Source organism: Eutrigla gurnardus (genome assembly GCF_963514095.1).
Source record: "Eutrigla gurnardus genome assembly, chromosome: 11".
Lineage (NCBI taxonomy): Eukaryota > Metazoa > Chordata > Actinopteri > Perciformes > Triglidae > Eutrigla > Eutrigla gurnardus.
This window is the reverse complement of record NC_139925.1, coordinates 7016038-7037236: the sequence shown is the minus strand read 5'-3', so window position 1 is coordinate 7037236 and position 21199 is coordinate 7016038. Positions and strand designations below refer to the sequence as shown.

Sequence of the window (21199 nt, the reverse complement as noted above, 5' to 3'; positions counted from 1 at the left end):
CCTCGTCGGCCATTGGTCGGACGGCGCACGGGGGGAGAGATGCGCGGCGCTCATTGGTTCCGAAGCGGTGTCGGTTATTTTCTAACATCTGCAACAGTGAAGTGTGTACGACGCGCAGTTTTTTGTTGTTGTTGTTGTCCTTTGTCGATGTTTAAATGTGTGCCCGTGTGTGGTGCGTAGTAACAGCGAGCCGAGTGTGTGGTCTTTTTTTAAAGAGATAAAATCAGACGACGCCATTGGTAGCTTCCCACTTCCTGTTCATTCCCTTCCTCGTTTCTGACGCTGACGGAATCAAGCGCGCGTACGCATCTTTTTTTTTTTTGCTCGACTTGTACATTCCTGCCAATGACCACCAGGTGTCGCTGTGACTCAACGAGCGAAACCTAAATAAAGACTTGTGTCACAAAGGAAGAGCCAATAAACTTAATGCACGTCCGGTACCGAGTGGAAGGTTTATCAACGGGCTTAAAACGAGTGTTGTATTTTACACCATATGCATCTACAAAACAATCTAACATTAACGATAAATAGTGATTAACTATCATCCTACCTGGTGTAGGATAATAGTCATATCATTTCTCATGTTAGGTCATTATCGTGCTGAGGAAGGAAATAAATCCAGTCATTTCAGTTCACAAAAAAATATTTTCACCGTTAATAAAAAATAAATAAAAATACAGTCATATTATAGCCACATATATCTTATATGTTGTTGCAAACTTCCCTTGACAGCAACAGAAAGAGACAGATGTAAGTGGGAGAAAGAAAAACTAACATTCATATGTTTGGGAGTATCTCGGTGGGAGGGATTCTTGCTGCAGGAAACCTAACAGTTAGGTGGCGTGCAGAGCTCAGAGGCTGAACTTTCCGAGAGGGAAAATAAAGAGACGGGAGCGCATCTGAGTCTCAGACACCTGATGAGGAGCATCCTCCAAACTCTTTGCAGCTAGGGCACGGACACGCTGTTTTTATATAGGCTATATATTTTTTTTATCAAGGCACCCTAAAAAGAAAAGAAGAAGAAGAAGAAGCCTTTTAAATATTGAAGAACACCAACAGGGAACAGCTTTACACTTTATTATTACTGAATTTCAGAGATGGTCCTGTCTTTTCAACGCAGGTGCTTGCTGTTGCTGTGTTTGACAGCTATCCAGAGTGGCCATGCTGCCGTTCAGGTAAGAGTTAGTTATTAAGCGCAATTAAATGCAAAATATCTTGGGCGAACATGCTCAAAAAAGTGTGCTAGTCTACTAATTATTCATACATTTGACGAAAGTAACCCATTTTAATATAGGCATCCTGTTATCTATAAAACAAGTCACTGCAAACGATAATATAATTACGTTTTATTCTGTTTAAACACATTTTCTAGCTTATTGTGACCACGTGTAACGTGTCATTTAAAGTCATCGTCTAAAGATTCCAACTGGAGAAATTAAACCATGTTTGCTTTTCAAAAAAAAAAAAAAAAAATCCCTGGTAGCATCCGGATGTGAGCCATCTCATTTTCTTTCTGTCAGCTGGCATTTCCCCTTCGTCTGGGGCAGGTAAAAGCAGCATAGCAGTGTCTCTGCAGGTCCGAACTATGTGTGCATTGAATTTGAATGTACTGGAGCTGGTTGTTATTGTACAGGGCCCTCCGAATGCCAGGGCAGGAATTTAAGGCATGCTGCACAGAGAAATTGTTCCAATGAGCATGTGATTAATAAACCCTCTTGAAAAGGATTAGAGCACTTTCCTCTGAGGAACTTTGTAAATGGCCTGACAGGGCTTCCACACTCAAGTAACTGCTTGTGGCACCCATGCTATTTTTGAGTCGTGCCCATTCAGAAATTACCCAATGAGTTTCCTACCGCCATGCAAAATATACAGAGGAGCAGCAATCTGGACTAAAGTCCCGCTGACATCTGCCAGACAGCTTTTGTCCAGCTGTGTCTGCCACTGGAGTTGTGAGAGGAAGAGTGGAAGGCAGTGAGGGAGAGAAGAAGAGAGATGATGGGCCTGGAATATCTCACATGTGAGTCTAGATAGAGGAGAGAAAATGGAGTTTAAAATAAAAGAAATCCTGCAAACACAGTAAAAAAAAATGTGTTGCATGATGTGTTTTCATATCAGGGAAAACTCTTTGTAACCCTAACAACCACGTGCTCACCAATAAGATTACATCATCCTCCATGGCTGCATATTCATGTTTATTCACAGCACATGTTTTATGTTTTAGGACCAAACTAGTGTAACCTTTATTCCTGCATTCTTTTTCTCTCTTTCTCTTTTCTAATTGTTAATTGTGCTCTCAACAGACGTGCATGGATAAGCACCAGGTGGTCGGGGTGCTTCGTCAGATGGAGAAGTTCCTGAAAGGTCAGGAGATGCGTTTCACGGAGGGCCTCAGGATCATGAAGTCGAAGCTGGCGACGCTTCAGAACTCGGTCTCTAAGTTACCGCAAGCCGACCAGTCAGCTGGTGAGTTAACATTAACGGCCTCCGCTCTGTCAAGTTTCCTAGTAAGTCATGACAGTGTGACAGAGAGCCAGCATTGCACAATCCCAAGACCCTGACACCGAAGCAGCGAAATGGAATTCAGCCCAACATCCATCTGTGCTTTTCCCACTGTGTCAAAATGTCTCCTCTTTTGACCTAAATCCTAAAACCTGCACAACTTGAGGTTGGGCGAAACATAATGTTACATGCATCCTGTATGAATGCATGAATTTTAACACAGAAGATCAGGCAAATAAATGGAGGTGTGGTGTTTTTATTTATAGAAGTTGTAACAGCAGATGTTTTAACATAGCATTCTTCTGGAGAAACACTAATTTATTTAAGGTATTTAGTACTTATGTAACATTAGTGTTTTCTTAAAAGGCTAGAAGTCATCATATTTTTAATTTAAATAGAATGTATTTAGTCAATTTACATGCCAATATGATATTACATTATGGTGATTAACTGTATGAAATTAATTTTATAGTCATCATTTAATACACATTTAGATACACCACCATGATGAAAGACTGCTAAAAAAATACAGAATACATGTCAATTAGTGGCAATTAGATTAGATTGACTAAAGAGTCGATTTTTAGTTTAGTCCATAAAGTTCCACCAGCAGGTTTTGTTCAGTAAGTCAGTGATTGTCTGTTCCCTTTTTTTTTCTTTTTTTGGTAACAGAAGATTCCAAAGTATCAAATTTGGAACATTTTGGGAACATTCAACTGTTTGAAGTTGATCTTCAAACAGTTTTTTTTCTTTGACAATAGAGAGCCTGACGTGGCTTCTCCGATTATGGGATTAAGTATTCATCCAACAGTGCGAAGCCATCTCACTTACAGAGCTGGACACCTGACAGGGGAAGTGGACTTGTGGAATTGTGTTGTTTGGCAGACAATTTGTTAGTGATGGACTGGCGCTGGAGGAAGGCTCAAGACTCAACAATATAAAAAGTGAAATCACTGCACCACCACTTTTACATGGATGAGAATCCTAATCCTAATCAATGAATACGTAAAATGATTTATATTGTGTTAATGTTATCCAAATGAAGTTGTGCTATGTTTAATATAAAATTAGACACAGTGGGTTTCCATTACACTACATTAAAGCTGGACATGATGTTGGTCCGGCTACGCTAGACTGACTCGTCATGCTACCATTGCTTTTGACTCGAGGTTGAAAAGAATAGGAAACATTTTCTCCCAGTAGGATGAACATACATTCTCATAAAAGTAAAAATGTAACCCATTCACAACGTTATGTAATGTAATTAGGCTGTATGTTATACAGGCCGTAAACTTTCCACAGCATGTAACACGGCATAACGTTTGGCTGCCGATGACATTAAAAATGGCCGACGCTGCGCTCGTTGACTGTAAATGAGGCGTTCGAAGTCTCTCCCATGAAGGCTCTATAGCGCTGCCCGGTGACACGTGTATATCCCCAGGCAGAGAATGCCAGAGGATGTAGGGAGGCTTACTCCACATGTGACCGGCCTTCCTCTCGTGCTCTCTCTCTCTCTCTGTCTCTCTCTTCCTCTCTCTCCCACAGCTCCCACCACCTGCCCCTCTCTGGAAGCCCCTGCTCACGGCACCAAGTTCGGCTCCAAGCATTTCGCCGGACACGAGGCCCATTTCACTTGTTCCCAGGGTTACCACCTCGTGGGCTCTGCCACGCGCGTCTGCCAGGACAACGGCACCTGGACCGGCACCGGTGCCGTCTGTAAAGGTGAGAATCTGCCCCCCCCCATCCCCTGCTGCAAATCCTCAAAATGCTTTGGTGTTACATTTTGACTCAGGTGAGGAATGCAATCCCACTCCAGCTGCTGGTATGTTTTCATCACAGGATTAGGAGCTTTTCACCCCCGTGACTTTTTTTTCTTCCTTCTCTCCACATATACAAAAACCCACATCCACTTTACGTTTCTGATTCTGGTGGAATGTTTTGGGGGTGGCCAAGAAACTGCTGTGTCCGTATTCACCGCAGTACAGAAATCGCCAATTTAAGGGGCGACCTTGGACTCGGTGTTGTCTGAATGCCAGGCTGAAAGACACACACACACACACACACACAGATAACAGGTGAAGAAAAGAGGCATTCTTTAGAGTGGCCCGAGCTCCTCGGCGTACTGAATGAAGCCCTCGTTAAAATGGCATTAAATGTCACCGAACACAGAAAAACACCTGTACTGCATTCCACCGTGAGGTGCCCTCCCCTCCAGGCTCCTACCCCTCATGAGCAGCCACGGTGGGGCTACTGTAAGATAAACCCTAGCCCTCTTGCTCATGTTTCCCCCGGGTTTCTTTGACAGCAGCCCCACTGGACGGGGGGGTTAGGTCCAGACATTATAGCCACACCATGGTCTGATAGCGGCGAAGTATGCCAAGCATGCTATTGATTGCCCGTGCAGCCCCTCCGCCGGTGGCTCAGGTCCAAAAAAAGTCTAAGTGGCGCTCTCAGTCGAACATGTGCGTACGTTTATTGACGTTCATGGTTAAAACAACACGGGAAGGCTCGACTGTTCACAGTATTATCCCTGTTCGGGTTCTTCGGCCCCGGCGTAAGAGGTCTAAATTTAGTCGTGCCTTAAAAAGCAATATTGACAGAGTGTGAAAACTTTAAAGTTAAGAAGAGTTTAAAAATACCTTTGCAGAGTGAAGTGGGCCTTTTCATGTCACGGTCCTGTGGTGGCCCCTGGGGGAGCCTTATAAACATTAAAGGGATTGGTTGTCATCCAGCATACTGTGGGCTCAGAGAGCAGAAGCTGCTTCATCATTTTAACATCTGCACATTTCTCAGGGCTCAGAGACACAGATCATAACGCATGATGCATTATTCTTCCTACCTTTTTTTGTTTTTGTTTTCAACAGTTTGCATTTTGTAGTATTCCTGTATTGAGTGATAGTGCATTATATTTATCATCTTTATGGCCACTTTGACGATTTTATCCAGCTCCTTTTGCATCCCAACATTCGCCATTTTCAACTGTAATCGTATTCACAGTCAGTGGCATGGATATAAATTGGATGGGATTTCTGTAAACCTGAGAGTTCTTTAATGGTAACTTATTGAAAAGCAAAGTAAGTCACAACTTTTTTTTTTTTTTTTTTTGCAGAAAGGAAACAACTCAAAATTTAGAAACAAAAAAAAATCACATGCCTTTATGTGTTTCACGATGCTATAAAGATCTGAGCAAAACATATGTCCATAAACTATCACCAACACTCTTAAACTTTGAAGATCCAGATGGATTTTTATTGAATTACACTTTTATATATAATATAATCCCCAATAGATTTCAACAAGATAACTACTACTTCTCCACAAATGGAAGGAATAAAAGGGGCGACACTGACCATAATGACAGAACCAGCTCCTCATTCTTAAGTATCAGTTATCAAACTGGGTGGACACTCATTGCCGCTCTATAGATGGATGGTCTTTAATTTATCTGATCTGATCTCTTTTTTTCTTTCAAGACCTCACGCTGTTTGATAAACTGGGCTGCAGATGATTACAGCCAACCATTGCGTTGATTGGAAATATCTTAGAAATATATATCTCAGAAGGGGAACATGCATATTTGCCTGTGATCTCTATGCATGACCACATGATGATTCTCTCATACACCCACAGATATAAGTGAGTGTGCCAGTAATCCCTGCCAGAATGGAGGCACCTGTGTGGAAGGAGTTAACCAGTACAAATGCACCTGCCCTCAGAACTGGAGCGGCTCTCACTGTCAGCACCAAACCCAGACAGGTCGGTACCACCGATTCTTTCATCCAGACTTGAGGTCTGCTACATGTTTACAATGTGTTCGGCTCCAGATCAAATATCAAATATCAACTTTTCCTGTCCCGACGCAGCCCCGCCTGAGTGGAGCGTTATGAACGACCCAGCATTCAGCCGGAGACCTCGCTGTGCCCAAGTGAACCGAGCGCAACACTGCAGCTGTGATGCAGGCTTCCACATGAGTGGCACATCCGACAACAGTATCTGTCAGGGTGAGCTGTAATTACAGTGTTGCTTAATTGATCCCTGTGTGTGTGTGTGGGGGGGAAATCCCCCCTTTCGCTGCTGCTTCTCGCAGGGAGGCGAGGTCAGCTGCAGAGCGTTTTCCCCCGTCGAGCTGGTGCCCTGCTCAACAACACCTCAGCAGGACAAATGACGTATGTTAAAGGAGCCAAATCGTTTACTCCTCTGGTCATTAATATGGTTAGAAATGAGAGTAATCTGTGGAGCCAGTCTGTGACAAACAAAATAATCCCCTCGAGAGGTCACAAGCTGATTAGCATCCATTCAGGTCACAGTTCAGTTGCTTTTAAGATGTAATTGATTGAGTAACATTTTGAATGTAGTTTCCATGCAGCTGCTTCAAATGCATTTGTCCACAATGCCCAAAGCACAAAACGTACTGTCCTAAATACTAATGACAGCCTGTGTGAGGTATATAATTACCTGTTGGCTACTAAAACATGCCCAATGGTCACGTGAAACATGTTTAGGACATTCATTATTTTCGTTTGTGTGTCTCTCGACAGATGTGAACGAGTGTGAAGTGTACAAGCTGGACCAGGGAGGGAAGCTGTGCGTCCACGAGTGCGTGAACGTCCCCGGCTCGTACCACTGCTCCTGCCCCAGCGGCTACAAGCTGCTCCCAGACGGGCGGAGCTGCGAGGGTGAGTGACAAAGGGGAACAAAGGCTTATTCACAGATATCTGGCCTGCAGATCTGGCTGGGTATGTAGCTCCGGAGAGGAACTTCAAAAAAAGACAAGGAGGTTTTTTAGCAGCGGGGGTCTTTTTAAGTTCCTGCAGAGGTGCCTGTCGTCCCCAAAAACCTCGTTACCACTTTCATTTGCACCCCCGAAGCTCGCGACGCTTGCCAGTGGAATGAATGACCTCACCCTTCCCCAGCCGAAGGGATTTCTAGGACATGAGACTAAACTAAAAAAAAAAAAAAACCCAAATAAACAATCACAGCGTCCCCTGCTCAGACTGCGGTAACCAGGAAGCGAGGAGTCAGTCTGGCAAGCCTCTCTACCCGCTTCTCATTCTTACGTGCCTCTGCCTGTTTTTGTCTTCCAGATGTGGACGAATGCTTGAGCCAGCAGCACAACTGTAGCCGAGGGACAACTTGTATCAACACGGGGGGAGGCTTTCAGTGTGTCAGCCCAGAGTGTCCCCGTTCCCATGGCAACATCAGCTACGTCAGGACGTCTCCCTTGTAAGTGGATACACCCACCGATGCGACCCCCTCTTTGAGTTTCTTCGTCTTGTCGAGGAAATTGTCATAAACTTTCAAAGGCATCAGACCGAACCGTGAGACACTAACGGGGGCTCCGAGGAGACATTTTGACGTTCTGAGAAAACAGCAGAAATAAAACAGATCGCCGTCGTGTTCAGGTGTGCCAGGGATCCACGCCAGTGAAACCAGCATGCCCAGTTAGAGGTTAAAACACACGTATCGACTGTCTTTGAGGAGGTGCACTCGATCAAGGTGGTACGGCCTCAAGAATTCTGAAGTCTGAACTGTGCAAAGTGAAAATTCAAAGTTTCATGCAGCTCGGGACTTAGTTTTGGCCATCGCCGCTATTGGTAGAAATAACATTAAAACTCTCCATGGCAACCGCTGAGATCTGGCAACGCAGCAGTGCAGCTCACTGCCAAGGTAACCAAACTTTATTTGGAAGAGAAATGGAAGGCTTCTGATGAAAACATTACTAAGTCTGTTATAAACATCCATCACAGTTTAGCATCCCACCCCCCCTGGCTCTACTTTGGCCCGCTGTAATTGCTGCAGCTGAGTGCTCACAGTATTTACTGTGCAAGGAGATTATTACGTTTTGGGCGCACTGATGTTCAGATTTACGGTCGAATAAAGCGGTTTAGGTATTCTGGCTAAACTTTTGGCCGTTGTCTCATCAAGATTCAGACTTTTGTTGTAGTGATGCTCCCTTCGGTGCAATGTTATCATATCCAACAGAAATGATGACAACAAAACATAGGAGCTGCGGTACTAGCTGTAGCACAGTGAAGCAAATTGTTCCTGACACAGAACATGCATGCTCAGCACAACTTCACTCGATGACTTTTTTTTTTTTCCCCTTCTTTTTCTTGAAAACCATGTAGAAAGTCTGCGTCTCCGGGCCAAATGTTTGGAGACATTACAGCTTCCATCTCCCTGTTTGCCAATCATCAGCAAACTGCCTCATTTAAGAGCATGAAACGCAGCTCTGTTTGCTTCTACTGAACCATCAATGTGGTGAAACGCTGCTCCGCTGCCAGCCAACGGGGATGAATGCATGTTTGGGGGGGTGGGGGGGGAAAGCGGTGACTTTGTCCCCCCGTTTCGTAACGCTACGCTACGGTTTTGAGATTGTCGTGCACGGAGAAGAAAAAGTTCGCAGCTCGAACAACTTCTCAACACTTCAGTGCACATGACCTCACGTGTACTGTATGTATGTGTGTCACTTCTCTTTAGTCGCAAAGGAGCATTTATAAACACTTTCCCACAGGGACGGATTCATTATGTAATTGTTTACTCAGTGAGAAAACGGCCGCATTACGTGACGACTTCCAAACTCTTAGAGAATGGAAAACATGTACCGTTCTGTCCCCCCTCGTGTTTAATATGTGCTGTTTCTGCCCCTGCAGCCAGTGTGAGAGGAACCCCTGCCCCATGGACAGCCGCTCCTGCCACCTGGCCCCTAAGACCGTGTCCTTCCACTACCTGTCTCTGACCTCCAACCTGCAGACCCCCGCCACGCTCTTCCGCATGGCCACCGCCTCCGCCCCGGGCCGCACGGGGCCGGACAGCCTGCGCTTCGGCATCGTGGGCGGGAACTCCCGGGGCATCTTCGTCATGCAGCGTTCGGACAGGCAGACCGGCGAGCTGATCCTGGTCCAGCAGCTGCGCGGGCCCCAGGAGATCAGCGTCGACGTGGACATGTCCGAGTACAGCGACCGCACCTTCCAGGCCAAGCACGTGGCCAGGGTCAACGTCCTGGTCTCGCCTTACAACTTCTGAGAGCGAGCTGGGCGGAAAAGGAGGAAGTCCAAGAGACAGAAAGAGCAACAAGGAAGAGTGTGTAATGGACACAGAGTTGATACTGTTTCTCCATCTTCTATACATTTGAGTAGCCAGCCACTGGCACATTTGTTCAGTGATTACCAAAAGGAGTGAGAGACACGCCAATATTCCACAGTTATATTATAAACAATATACAGCAAAAGGCATCACAGATGAGTGTCTTTGAAGACTAGCTAAAGAAAAGCATTGGGTGGGTCGGGAGGGGGTGGAGAACTGTTTTTGCTGTTGCTTCATGTTTGTATTTTTATGTCCATCGTAGATCACGTCTGTGTGGTTCAGGGTCCGGACCCGGGGCCGATGCACTGCCCTCGCTTTATTGACGATAAATCCCTCTAAGGACATTAGTGCTCCCGTGGCTCTAATTTATTGGAAATACTATTGCTGGTTTTTACATTGTAACATACCGTATCTTCCATCATATACTGTATATTTGTTTTTTGGGGGGGTTTTGTACTAGCTTGCATTGTTTGAGGCACCATCCATTATACTAAGGGAGTTTTTTTTTTAAACAGTAGATGGGCATATTTCCCCTATTACTCATATTCTGTATGTTACCCAGAAATCATTATATTCTAAATCGACGATGATTTGGCAGGCTTGCGAAAATGCACTACACAATTTATCTGGAATTTGAAATGTGTCTACATAACTGAAATAAAGTCGGTCTAACGTTTCAGTTTTTGTTAGAGCTACCTCATTTGATGCTGAGCAGCGTGGCTATTAAATGTCCTCGTGGCAGCGCTTGTTTTCATTCGACAGTACATCCAGTGTGAGTGAATTTTAATGAGCGAAACTCAAACCAACGCATACTTGATGAATGAACGCTGGGTGGTTAGAAAAACTCCTCCGACTGAAGGGATGAAAGGTTAGGGAGGAAGAATGTGTGTTTTATAATATAAACCCCCGGGGCAGAAAATTCACAGACGAGCACAAGTCAAAGCAGCATTTCTCCCCACACACACACACACACACACACACACACACACACACACACACACACACACACACACACACACACACACACACACACACACACACACAGACAAAAGGAGTTTCACATTATTCCTATTTGACTTTAACACAAGGAAGAGTCACCTTTTTGGAAACATATCTCAGTGTGTCTACTTGTTAGAGACAGAAGAGACTAATGTTCACCACATGTGTTCTCTTCACTCCGTCCTCCCTCTCATGTCTCCATCCAGGGGTTTACGTTGCAATAAAAGTGGCCCGGAGAGCCGCATGCTTCCAGGAGGGAGTGGATGGTGAGAAATCAAAACACATGCCCCCCCCCCCCCCCCCCCCCCCACCGACGGTACACCGGAATAAAAAATGACAACATGGACTTAATGGCAGTAATTTCCTTCGGTAACCGTACCAGGGAGGGCTCACGTTGCAGCCTTTTGTTTCCAAAGGGCTTTGCGCTCGGGCTATTTGATGTTCACATGTTTCATCCATTCCGAGGGCGGAAGGATATACTGCCAGAGACAATTGGAGAGCGCTGAGCTACATAACACAAGCCATTTGCTGGAGAGTCATGATAAAAAATATACAGTATGTGCCTTGAGGCGAAGCCAGCACACAGTGTGGGTTTGCACTAGGAGTCACAGACGTGTGGTGGTTTCTGGTGCTCCGTCTAGTCTTCCTATTGGTGCTTTATGGTGACACACACAGATGCAGGGAGCCTGACCACTGCTACCCTATAACAACGCAGCTTCCTAGAATATAACACCGATTCAAGCATAAAAGCAGAAGTCGTTTTCAAGTGATACAGCAGGAACCCTGTAAATCTACGTATGGCTCTGCGTCAAAACAGAAGGTCACGTGTGTCGCTGGTGGGAGTGAAAGGCATCGGAGAGGAATTTTGCCGTACTTTTTTATTATCCATGAGAGAGGAGAGAAGTCGCCTGTGGATCGTCTTTCACGTGGGATAAATGTTTGGAAGAAAAGCGGAAATATGTGAGGGTACAGCAAAGAGGAATGAAGGTCCCTTTAGCTTTGGTCTCCGACTTCGAAGTGACCTATAAATCTGACATTTGTCTTTTTATGATTGAGACACATTTACTGCTCGACAGCTTTATAATCAGCCCAGACAGAGGAAATATATGATGAAGTGACAAGAAGATAAATAAATGAATGAACTAATGTAGCAGGCTGCTCAGATTGAGGAACCAGGTCTCTGTGTGGCCCACAGGGCTTTTCACAAGCTGAGGCCATGTTTTCCTGTTTGTCTCCACAAAGAGACACCGGTGGTTCTATTGGTAATCTCACAATTGTATGGTAGCAGTAGAGGTATTTGAGCTCTTAATATTTGGTATTTAAGCAGTCTTCTTTTTGTGGAAAAGGGTGCAAACACACGCAACACCTGGCATAAAGTGGTGGATAGTAGCACAACTTTAAAATGGCTCTTTTTTAAAGGTTTAAACCTGTAATATCAACATGGCAAATATATTTTGTTGTGGATTTTATTGCCTTTCAGCCCACTTGGTCACAGAGGAAACTCTCAAACAGCAACTGAGCTTCATTCAAACTCTCCTCTCATTATTTCAGTCTGTTTCATTATCATTCATTACAATTTTCCTCACAGAAGCCCATTCACCTCGACCGTTTCTCCTATTTCCTCTTGAATCAGGTATTTGCAAGACAGCTTTCGAAAGAAATGAGATTTCAACCAATGCAGCAAAATCACAACCATAGTAAAATATGTATTTTTATTGCCATATTAATACTGAAAACGATAGACGAGGAAACAAACACTCCTGTGTTAGATTCATATTTAATCTAAGTGTACACGCTTCCTGAGAAGGAAGAGTGAAAAAAACAAACCTGCTGGTATGAAAAGTTTAAGCCCAGTTTTTTTCGTGACACCCATGAGAGAGAGAAAAAACAAAAAAAAATCCAGACACCTCTATCTGTGGAATTATGCAATAACAGGAATCAGCCAATACTCATCTGTACAAAGAATCAAGGCCCGCTGCAGGTGTCTGCAGTTTTATATAACAGGAGGACAGCTTGCCATCATAAGCACAATTACGCCAGGTTCCCAACCAATACAAAAACAGAACAAGGCTATCATAAACCATGTGATTAGCTTGTTGCTCATGCTAACCACGCAACTTATCTCATGTCTCATGATATGGGATGGCCTTCGAGACAACACATGGAAACTACACTGATAAAAACAAACTCCAGGGCAGCCATTTTCAGGAAAAAAATAATATATAAGACTTATTCGACAGAACATGTTATTTAGGAGTCTGTGAAACCACCATGATGACTATTTTTGTGTGTTTAAAAAAAAAAAAGAAGCAAAGAACGCAAAAGCAATACGAATCGTATTGCCGTTGACTCAATGCATCGTGAATCTGTCCAACGCATTAACATGGAAGCACACATTGTAAACACACTTGAGAGTAAACACGCTCTTTTAACAACTCATAAGTACACTTGAAACACAAAATAAATAAGGAAATTGGTTTACTCCACACATACAGTATATTGCTCCTTATTTCAGAAGGACCTGCGCCGCCACACAAACACAGCGGGTTCAAAACGTGACCGCAAAACCCCCAGTTGTACACGAGCGAACCCAGTTACATTTAAATTGTTTGTGCTTCATCGCCCACACACTCATTCACAGAAATACTGAGGATGCTGGAGACATGAACTTTCATACATATTGTCCTCAATTACCTGAACAGATTAGGCCTCATACATAAACTACATGCAGGCAAAACGTTGCTCTTCAAAGTGCATAAGAGACAATGTGTTTGATTCCCCCCCTCATCTCTGGTTTTAATGTTGGCCAAAAAAAGAAGAAAAACCGAGAGTGCTTCAGACACTTAGTCAGGTGAAACAAATAAACTGTTTATCGAAATTCACAAGTGTATATATTTTAAGAAAGATCCTGTTTGAAGGTGAATCAATAAACACATGGAAGTCAAATTCTCCGTCACTTTCTTGGCTGCAAAACCAGTTTAGACCAAACATCTTGGTTTTAATTACTGAGAAGAAGAAAAAAAGAGAGAAAAAAGACACTTAAAGTATATTTGAGTGTACGTCTCTGCATGAGGCCCACTGTTCTTCATTCTCTGATAAAACAAAATCACATGAACATAACAGAAATAAATACAGCATTTAATATAAAATTAAACATTCTCTTTGGAAAGAAAGGCTTGAAACTGATCATAATCAGGGAAATAATGAACCAGTTGGTCAGTGAAAAGACAGGTTTCCTCTGGTAGAGTCCTTTGCTCTTGAGAAGTTGAGGGAAAAATGAGCAGAGCTCCTCCCCAAATTGTGCGCCACACTGCGAAGAAGAAACCGTACGGGAAGATGCCCTGAAAAACGAAATGGCACTCCGCCACCACCCAACTGGGAATCCTGGAGAGAAAAACCCCTGCTGCAGACGCAGAATCAGGGGTCGCTGCTAAGTTCTCCCTCCGTGTCTGGAAATGTTTCGCCTCACTCCAGCTTGGACATCTCGTATCTGGTCGTCATGATTTCCTGCAAAATAATATGCAAAATATTGACTTAACATTATTTTCAAGTTAAAAAGTTTGGTTTCAGACAGAAACCGCCTAAAAAACCAATGTTCCTGCTGTTATTATTCAGACGCAATGAACCGTTTGCCTCACCCCCTCTTAGCTACTTTTGCTGCGCCTGTCAAGCTTTCCATTCTGGCACGGCACATGTGAGGTTACCAACAACAGTAGCGACTCTACCACCCTAAGTACATTTTTAAACAACTAATCGCAGGCAGAGATAGTCGAAAGCAGGCTTCTCTTTTCTTTAACCAGCAACCGTTGATTTTGCCAGCTTAAATGACAATTGGAAGATTTTATCAGCTGTAGCTAGCTACTTATTATATAGGTATTATGGGTAAGGAGCCAACAATACATCACTGCTGTAGGAAAAGCATGTTGTCACCACTGGTTGGCACGGAAAGCAGAGTTGCTTGACTGAATGCAGTTACTCTACTCTTTTGAAACGGAGCATTACGTGCCACGCTGTGAACACGCACACCGTTTCGCACGTGAAGAAATCCAAAGCGTGACAGGCCTGCCATGCCCGGTAACCGTTGCTACGCTATGATCGGTCAATTTGGGGGGGGAGGGGTTTAGCGAACAGTCAAGCATGTGTTTGATTGCAATGTAGGTAGCAACAACAACAAAATTGTGCCTAAAAGCCCCAAAATGAATTCAGCATGGTGTCCTGAAGTCTGTTTCCATATCGTCACCATTACAGTAACTAGAACGAGTCCCAAATCAGTTTCAAACAAGGCTTTATCTCTGAGTTTTAGGACAAAGTTAGTCATCTCCACATATGTAGACCAGCTGTCTTCATAGAAATAAAGCGGGTGAATCCAATTATTCCACATATTCATAGATTCTTAAGTAATTCATACCTCATCTGAGTCGAGCAGGACTGGCAGAGCTCTGTGGTGACAAACAATAACAGAGACTGTTAGAATCACACATGCCTTATACGAGAACATCTTGCTAGATTAATAAATATATATCCGACAGGATGCTTACACATCAGTGAGAGAGCTAGGAATGTTATCCTCGACCCACTTCAAGTCTTCCTCCTGGACAAGTGGAAAACAGAAAAAGAGAGGGGGTGAATAAAAGTGTGAAAGAGTGGAAATACTGCCATCTGCTGAAATACAGTATGTGACACAGCTGGATTTCCTAAATGTGGACGGCTACTCCTAAAAAAGAATGCTTCATCTTTAATAATCCACCCTGAATTACACCAATCAACACAGAAATATTCCAGATGAAGGGTTACTCACTGGGTTTGATTCTGCAGGTTTCACTGAGCCGTTTGTCTCACTTTTAGCTCTCAATTTTATTCCTTCAGCTGTGAAGAAAAAATAAACAAATAGGAAATTAATATAACGGCACTATTAGTGTTCTGGTTAAAAGATTACTCCTTTGATGTTAGCGTACCGATGTTTGTAGAGGCGATGAACTCCTCGATCTCCTCGTCGTCGGAGTCATCGATGAGAGGTGTGAAAGCGTACCTGTGGATGTTTGAAATGAAGAATTTAATAAAGCACAGGGGGAGGGAGGGAGTGTCCAGTTCAGCTCCTGTTGGTCATTTCAACCACTTGCCTTTGGTTGTTTGCAGACGGTCTCCATAAAACCATGATGACGAAGAGAATGACGGAGAACAAGAACCTCCAGAAAGCATCTTCCACCCACAGCTCAATCCAATCCTACACACAAAAATAGGTACAACTATCAATAAAATGTTGATTTTATACACTACTACTACTGATGAATAATTAAACTATACTCACAGATTGGCAATCTGCTAGCCGGAACTTCTTTGCTATCCAACCCATGAAAATGATGGAAGCTGAGGGACGAAAGGGCAAAATTTGACTACTCTGCGTCCAAAGCAGGACTTACGGTTTACAGGTTTTATATGAAAATTCAAATAAATAGAAAAAAGTAACGCTGGCACAGATCGTAGTATTATGATGGTCAGTGTAGTCGTAACACTTACCGATGACGGCAAATATTAGTGTGTTTGTAAAGTGCCTGTAGAGAGACAACTTGACGGGGTTTTTCCTCAGCTTCAGGGTCTTGATGGTTTGTGCCAGACTGACAAAGATGTTAGTGGCAGTCAAGGTAAAACACATGGCGGACAAGACATAGAACCGATTTACAAGTTAATCAATAACATGACATTAGATTTCCTACTTAAGAGCATGTCATGTCATTGATTGCCCAAGAAAAGAAGTTAGAATTAGAATGGAGGATTTAAACAGCAGTTAAATCATCAACCAGGAGGAAAAAAACAATACATTAATGAATGATGAATATTAATGCATTCCTGTATGTCTCTCAATTTGTACTTTGTGCTCTTCCAGGGATAATTATCTGGGGAGGGAAGAAGAGAGTTGCAGATAAATCTCTGGTCTAATGTGAAGGAGGTGAGGAGCAGAGGGGAACCACACAGGGAAAGGTTGTAGGTGCACAAAAGGATATCCACCAGCATAAAGAGGAGTCAAGCAGAGCCAGGGGAATGTTGGCCAGCAGGGCCAAGTCAGAGTCTTTTGCCTAGAAGGGAGGACAGAGCAGGAGCAGAGGGCACAGGGAAGAGGAGAATGATGTGGAGGATCACAGGTAGGATTGGAGATAAACAGGCAGCACGGCCAGTAAAATATAGAACCATTTACCAAAGTGTAAAGAAGAAAGTCCCAAATCATCCAACCCAAAAGGCAAGAAAACTCAAAGTCACCTGGGCTCAGTTAATTAACAAATACATCCACCTTGTTGTTACATGAGGGTATAATAACTATTGGTTATTGGTGCTGCGGAGGAGAACACTGGAAGGATATGAACCAGATGGCGCCAGAGTCAAAAACAGCCAGAACAATCGCTGTAATGAGAGCGGGGCCATTGTCTCGACCCTTGATTTTTTTGGCCACCCAACAAATCAAGAAAATACACAGATTGTGATGTCAGTATTACTTCAAAACAAAATCTGGCAACAAACAACAGAGCTTTAATACGGTATACCGATCTTAATTATATACTATAACGCTGATCGATCCGACACTGTCCCATAACGACTTATACGTGAAATCACTTTAGATGTTGGCCAAGTTAAACGGAAATGACTCGTATTAATTTAATATTATTTTTCTAATCTGTGCTCTGCTTGTCCAATCAGGACCGAGCAGTTGCTGTGGCTTCATCATTCTTTTAGCGTAGGGATGATGTCTAAAACGTAATGTATTAATATTACATGAAAACAAAACGAGAGGAGGAGGACTGGAGGGGGGCCAGCTCCACCAGATTTCACAACCGATGATGTTTAAAGACTTCCATTAACAAAACCTGATGGGTATGCGGTATCAATCCATGAAACCTCGGAAGGAGTTATACCACATTTCATATTCCAAGTGAACGCCACGCTGATTGATAATATAGTGAGCTACTAATGTATGCTTGCAGTTTCTCGAAACACGTTTAACATAAAGACTTAACACACTAAGTCGCTATATGTAAAAAATGTTTTAATCATCACAACTCACCCCAGTAATCCTCAGGACACCTTCAACGCTAGCAAAAGCAAAGTAGAGGACGCCGAGCCCCACAACTCTGTGCATCACTTGCCCCAGCCGAGGCCTAAAACCAAAGTCAACGTAAAAAGTGAATTTCCCGATTTGTACAATAATTTAGGGTTTTTCCCCTAATACGCCGTGTGTTCAAGTATACATCCACTTACTTTACAATGCCATAGCCGAGGCTGACGATGATGACGAGCAATCGAGCCAAAGTCCTCTTGAGGGCAGAGACCAGCTCGGCAAAGATCAACAAGCCTGGAGCTGAACGGTGACAGCAGGAGAAATACATTTACAAAACCAAACATCTCACTATCTCACAAAAAAGGTAATGATGTTCTGTAAACTGACAAGCGTTGCCAACGGCGTTGGTGTTTTCATATTCGGTACAGAAGACGGCCTTCTCCACCATCCCCAGAAATATGACTCCTGCTATCCAGAACTGGATCCTCAGCAGATCCTTCCAGTAGCACGCGGCCCAGATAAACCACAGCAGGGCGTACAGGATGTACACTATGCACATCACCATGTAGAACTGCAAACAGACAGCGAGCGGATTAGTGTATAAACACACATGAGAGCAGTTGTTCTGCAGCAGCTAGAGAGCAAAAAGAAAATCAGACAGTTCATCCCAATATCTTTAAAATACAAGCCTCCATTAGAGCCAGGGAAGAATCATGGGCACAGAATATTCACGCTAAGGTAATCCCTGCACACTACTCCATCCGTGCCACAAGTTATTGATTGCTAACAGTTCAATCCTGCTTGGATGTTCGCCAGGTCAAAATGTTTTAACAAAGCAAACAAGCTCCATGGAAGGCGTGTTTATACCAGCGGGATAAAACATCCACTAAAGTACACAGAAACACGTACAGCAATACAGCCACCATCCACAGATCAAACACATGGTATTTTCAACATTTCAGCTTCCTTCTAACACAAACTATTAATGGATACGTTCATGTTTACAACATGATTCACAAGAAGCACTCTACTTACAATCATGAGAGGCCATTCCGTGATAGAGATGTAGCCATGGCTGCCTTTCATCACCACCTCAACTGGGGAACAAAATCTAGATATTAGACCAACGTTTCACAACACTTTGGTGTCGGCTGCAAAACGTGCATGCATTTATGAGCCAGCTTTAGATTAGGGAAGTCAATTGTGCACATTAATGCAACAACCAAGTCATGCAGAGTAAAAATAACACAGGCTCATTAAGTTCCTCTGCACCAGTCACACAATACAGCAGTTGCTCATGATGTAATCCTCTGTTTAAAAAGAAAATCTCACCTGTTAAATTCCAGTTGGCATCCTGTTTACTAGACACAACCTTAACAACTAGCAGGTAAGGCCCGTCCTTCCACGTGGTGGCTATGACGTTGTCTGGGACGTTTACACTGCTGTTGCTGCTGTCATACTCCTCAGTCAACCATATGGTGTATTTTTCATCCTGCAATACCACAAAATGAAAAAAAAATAGTTATGATGCTCTCTTTGCTTACTTTAACATACACTATTCTATTAAAATCAAAGAGAATGAAGGTTTTCTTACAGGCACTTCACCCTCAACAGGTGGAGTAACTGTTCTTGAATCCGCCTTGGATTTCTGAAAAACACAGATAGTTACCGGATGTTCATTTATAGATAATAAATGCCAGGAGGATGATGAGTAGAGTAACGCAACAAACCTACTTTGAGCATTGGAAAAGAGTGCAGCCCACTGTTACAGGTTATGGGACTGTGTTTGTGTTCGATGTACTCCCCTTGTCCGAGGGGATTGGGATCCAGGCCCTCCCCGCGACTCAGAGGTGTCCTCCCGTACATTTCCTTCAGACGGAATGACAGTATTGAGAAACATCAAGTCTAGACAGAGAGACCGGCTGACGATGATTTCGACATTAAGCTCCTGTACTTACTTCGATATTGTTGAACTCGTTGTGACAGGGGTAGTATTTTAAATACCAGTGAATAGAGAGGGTCACCTCCTCGGGACAGTCAACACGCGAGACTACAGGGATGAGCAGATAAGTGATGAGAAACACAACGGGGATTTTTTTTTTTCAATACGTCATGAGCACATTTTCCATGTCTTGCCTGTGAGTTCAATGTCGGTGTCTTTATACATGGATTTCCTCAACAGCAGGGGTCTTGAGGTCTGCAGGATAGATGCATAAAATGCATAAACTGGAGTGAAAGACAGGCTTATTTTTCTTATTTATGAATCTTTTGAACTGGTGGGTTCAGGTGAATCAGAAACTTTTGTCTATAAGTGTGTGTGAGGTTTGCAACAGACTGGTGACCTCTTACCTCTGCAACTAGATACAGAGAAAGAGACAAACAGCAGGGGGAACTCGAAACTTCTCAACACTTGAATTATTGATCAAGGCTTTTCTAGTTCTCTTTGAATTGAGTCTGGTAACTGTGTATTAATACAGATAAACAAGCACTCCACTGGAACTCATCTTTCAGGTTTTCATGTATATATTACAGCACTGGTGAAGAGGAGGCTGGTGATAAAAAGGAGCTTGTGACTGTTCCTCTCTGGAACTCAGCTAAATAAGAGTCTTTGGACTCTGCTGTCTAACTTAAACTGAAGCCAGCTAGTTAGCCGCCGGCTAACCTTCTCTCCACAGGGCGAATGCTAACTAGCTAACAACACTCTCCTCTCTCTGGGCAGGCAGCCTTTATCCGCATCTATTAATGGACAGCAAGTCACCGTTAATAGCGGTTAAAGGGACACCATTAATGCGGGGCGGATTACACGACCGTCCCCACACTCACAGCTGGTAGCATAGCGAGGCTAAATGCTGCTAACGTTAGCTTGACCGGCGCTGCCGCTGATGTCCAACGTTTCCGGTGAGATACTCACATTCACGACCGCGATCTTCCAAACGCCCGGCTCCGGTGCCGCAGTTACCGTGTTTATGGAGCCGATTAAAGCTCCTAAAAGGACTAGCCATGGGTAGAAAACTCCTGTGGTCGGACTGCTCCACGTCCCCATCCTGACTGCAGCAGCCATGTCGGTGTGGGATCAATGAGCATCGTTTACCAGCAGGGGGCGCTGTGAAACACCGCAAAAGAGAAAAACCTGTCCCATTGTGGAATGTTCCTTTTTTATATCAAACAATCGTCAGCCATTGTTTAAATACTACGGAAGAGGATTAGGGCCACATGTGATTTTTGTTGTTGTTCTGACTTTAAAATGAGAATTCTGAGATTAAAGTCAGAATTCTGAGAATAAAGTCAGAATTCTTAGAATAAAGTCAGAATATCACAATTCTGAGAATAAAGTCAGAATATCACAATTCTGAGAATAAAGTCAGAATTCTGAGAATAAAGTCAGAATTCTGAGATTAAAGTTCTCTAATCTCAGAATTCTGACTTTATTCTCAGAATTCTGACTTTATTCTCAGAATTCTGACTTTTTTTTCTCAGAATTCTGACTTTAATCTCAGAATTCTGACTTTAAAGTCAGAACTCAAAAACCAAATTCACATGTGGCCCTAATCCTCTTCCGTAAAAATA

At 43.4% G+C, this 21199-nt stretch overlaps 2 protein-coding genes across 3 annotated transcripts; one reads left to right on the top strand and one right to left on the bottom strand.

Moving 5' to 3' along the window:
* The first annotated feature begins 922 nt into the window (after positions 1-922).
* On the top strand, positions 923-10264 carry fbln7 (fibulin 7). Its single transcript, XM_084021160.1, has 8 exons — positions 923-1175; positions 2301-2463; positions 4045-4221; positions 6130-6255; positions 6363-6500; positions 7038-7175; positions 7584-7722; positions 9153-10264. The coding sequence occupies exons 1-8, from the start codon at positions 1098-1100 to the stop codon at positions 9523-9525; spliced, it is 1332 nt and encodes a 443-aa protein (XP_083877286.1). The 5' UTR covers positions 923-1097; the 3' UTR covers positions 9526-10264.
* Positions 10265-12883: 2619 nt separating this feature from the next.
* Positions 12884-20724, bottom strand: tmem87b (transmembrane protein 87B). 2 transcript variants are annotated; one of them, XM_084022001.1, is made up of 19 exons: positions 20544-20724; positions 19769-19829; positions 19591-19682; positions 19367-19501; positions 19227-19280; positions 18965-19124; positions 18668-18729; positions 18020-18203; positions 17833-17932; positions 17639-17732; positions 16929-17011; positions 16102-16199; positions 15893-15951; positions 15705-15808; positions 15540-15613; positions 15383-15450; positions 15123-15175; positions 14993-15023; positions 12884-14091 (listed from the first exon to the last, which is right to left on the bottom strand). In XM_084022001.1, the coding sequence occupies exons 1-19, from the start codon at positions 20691-20693 to the stop codon at positions 14050-14052; spliced, it is 1704 nt and encodes a 567-aa protein (XP_083878127.1). In that variant the 5' UTR covers positions 20694-20724; the 3' UTR covers positions 12884-14049. The 2 variants fall into 2 exon arrangements, with proteins under 2 accessions (XP_083878127.1, XP_083878128.1); XM_084022002.1 differs by lacking the exon at positions 16929-17011 and adding an exon at positions 16587-16658 and having other exon boundaries at positions 16102-16210.
* Between the last annotated feature and the right edge of the window lie 475 nt (positions 20725-21199).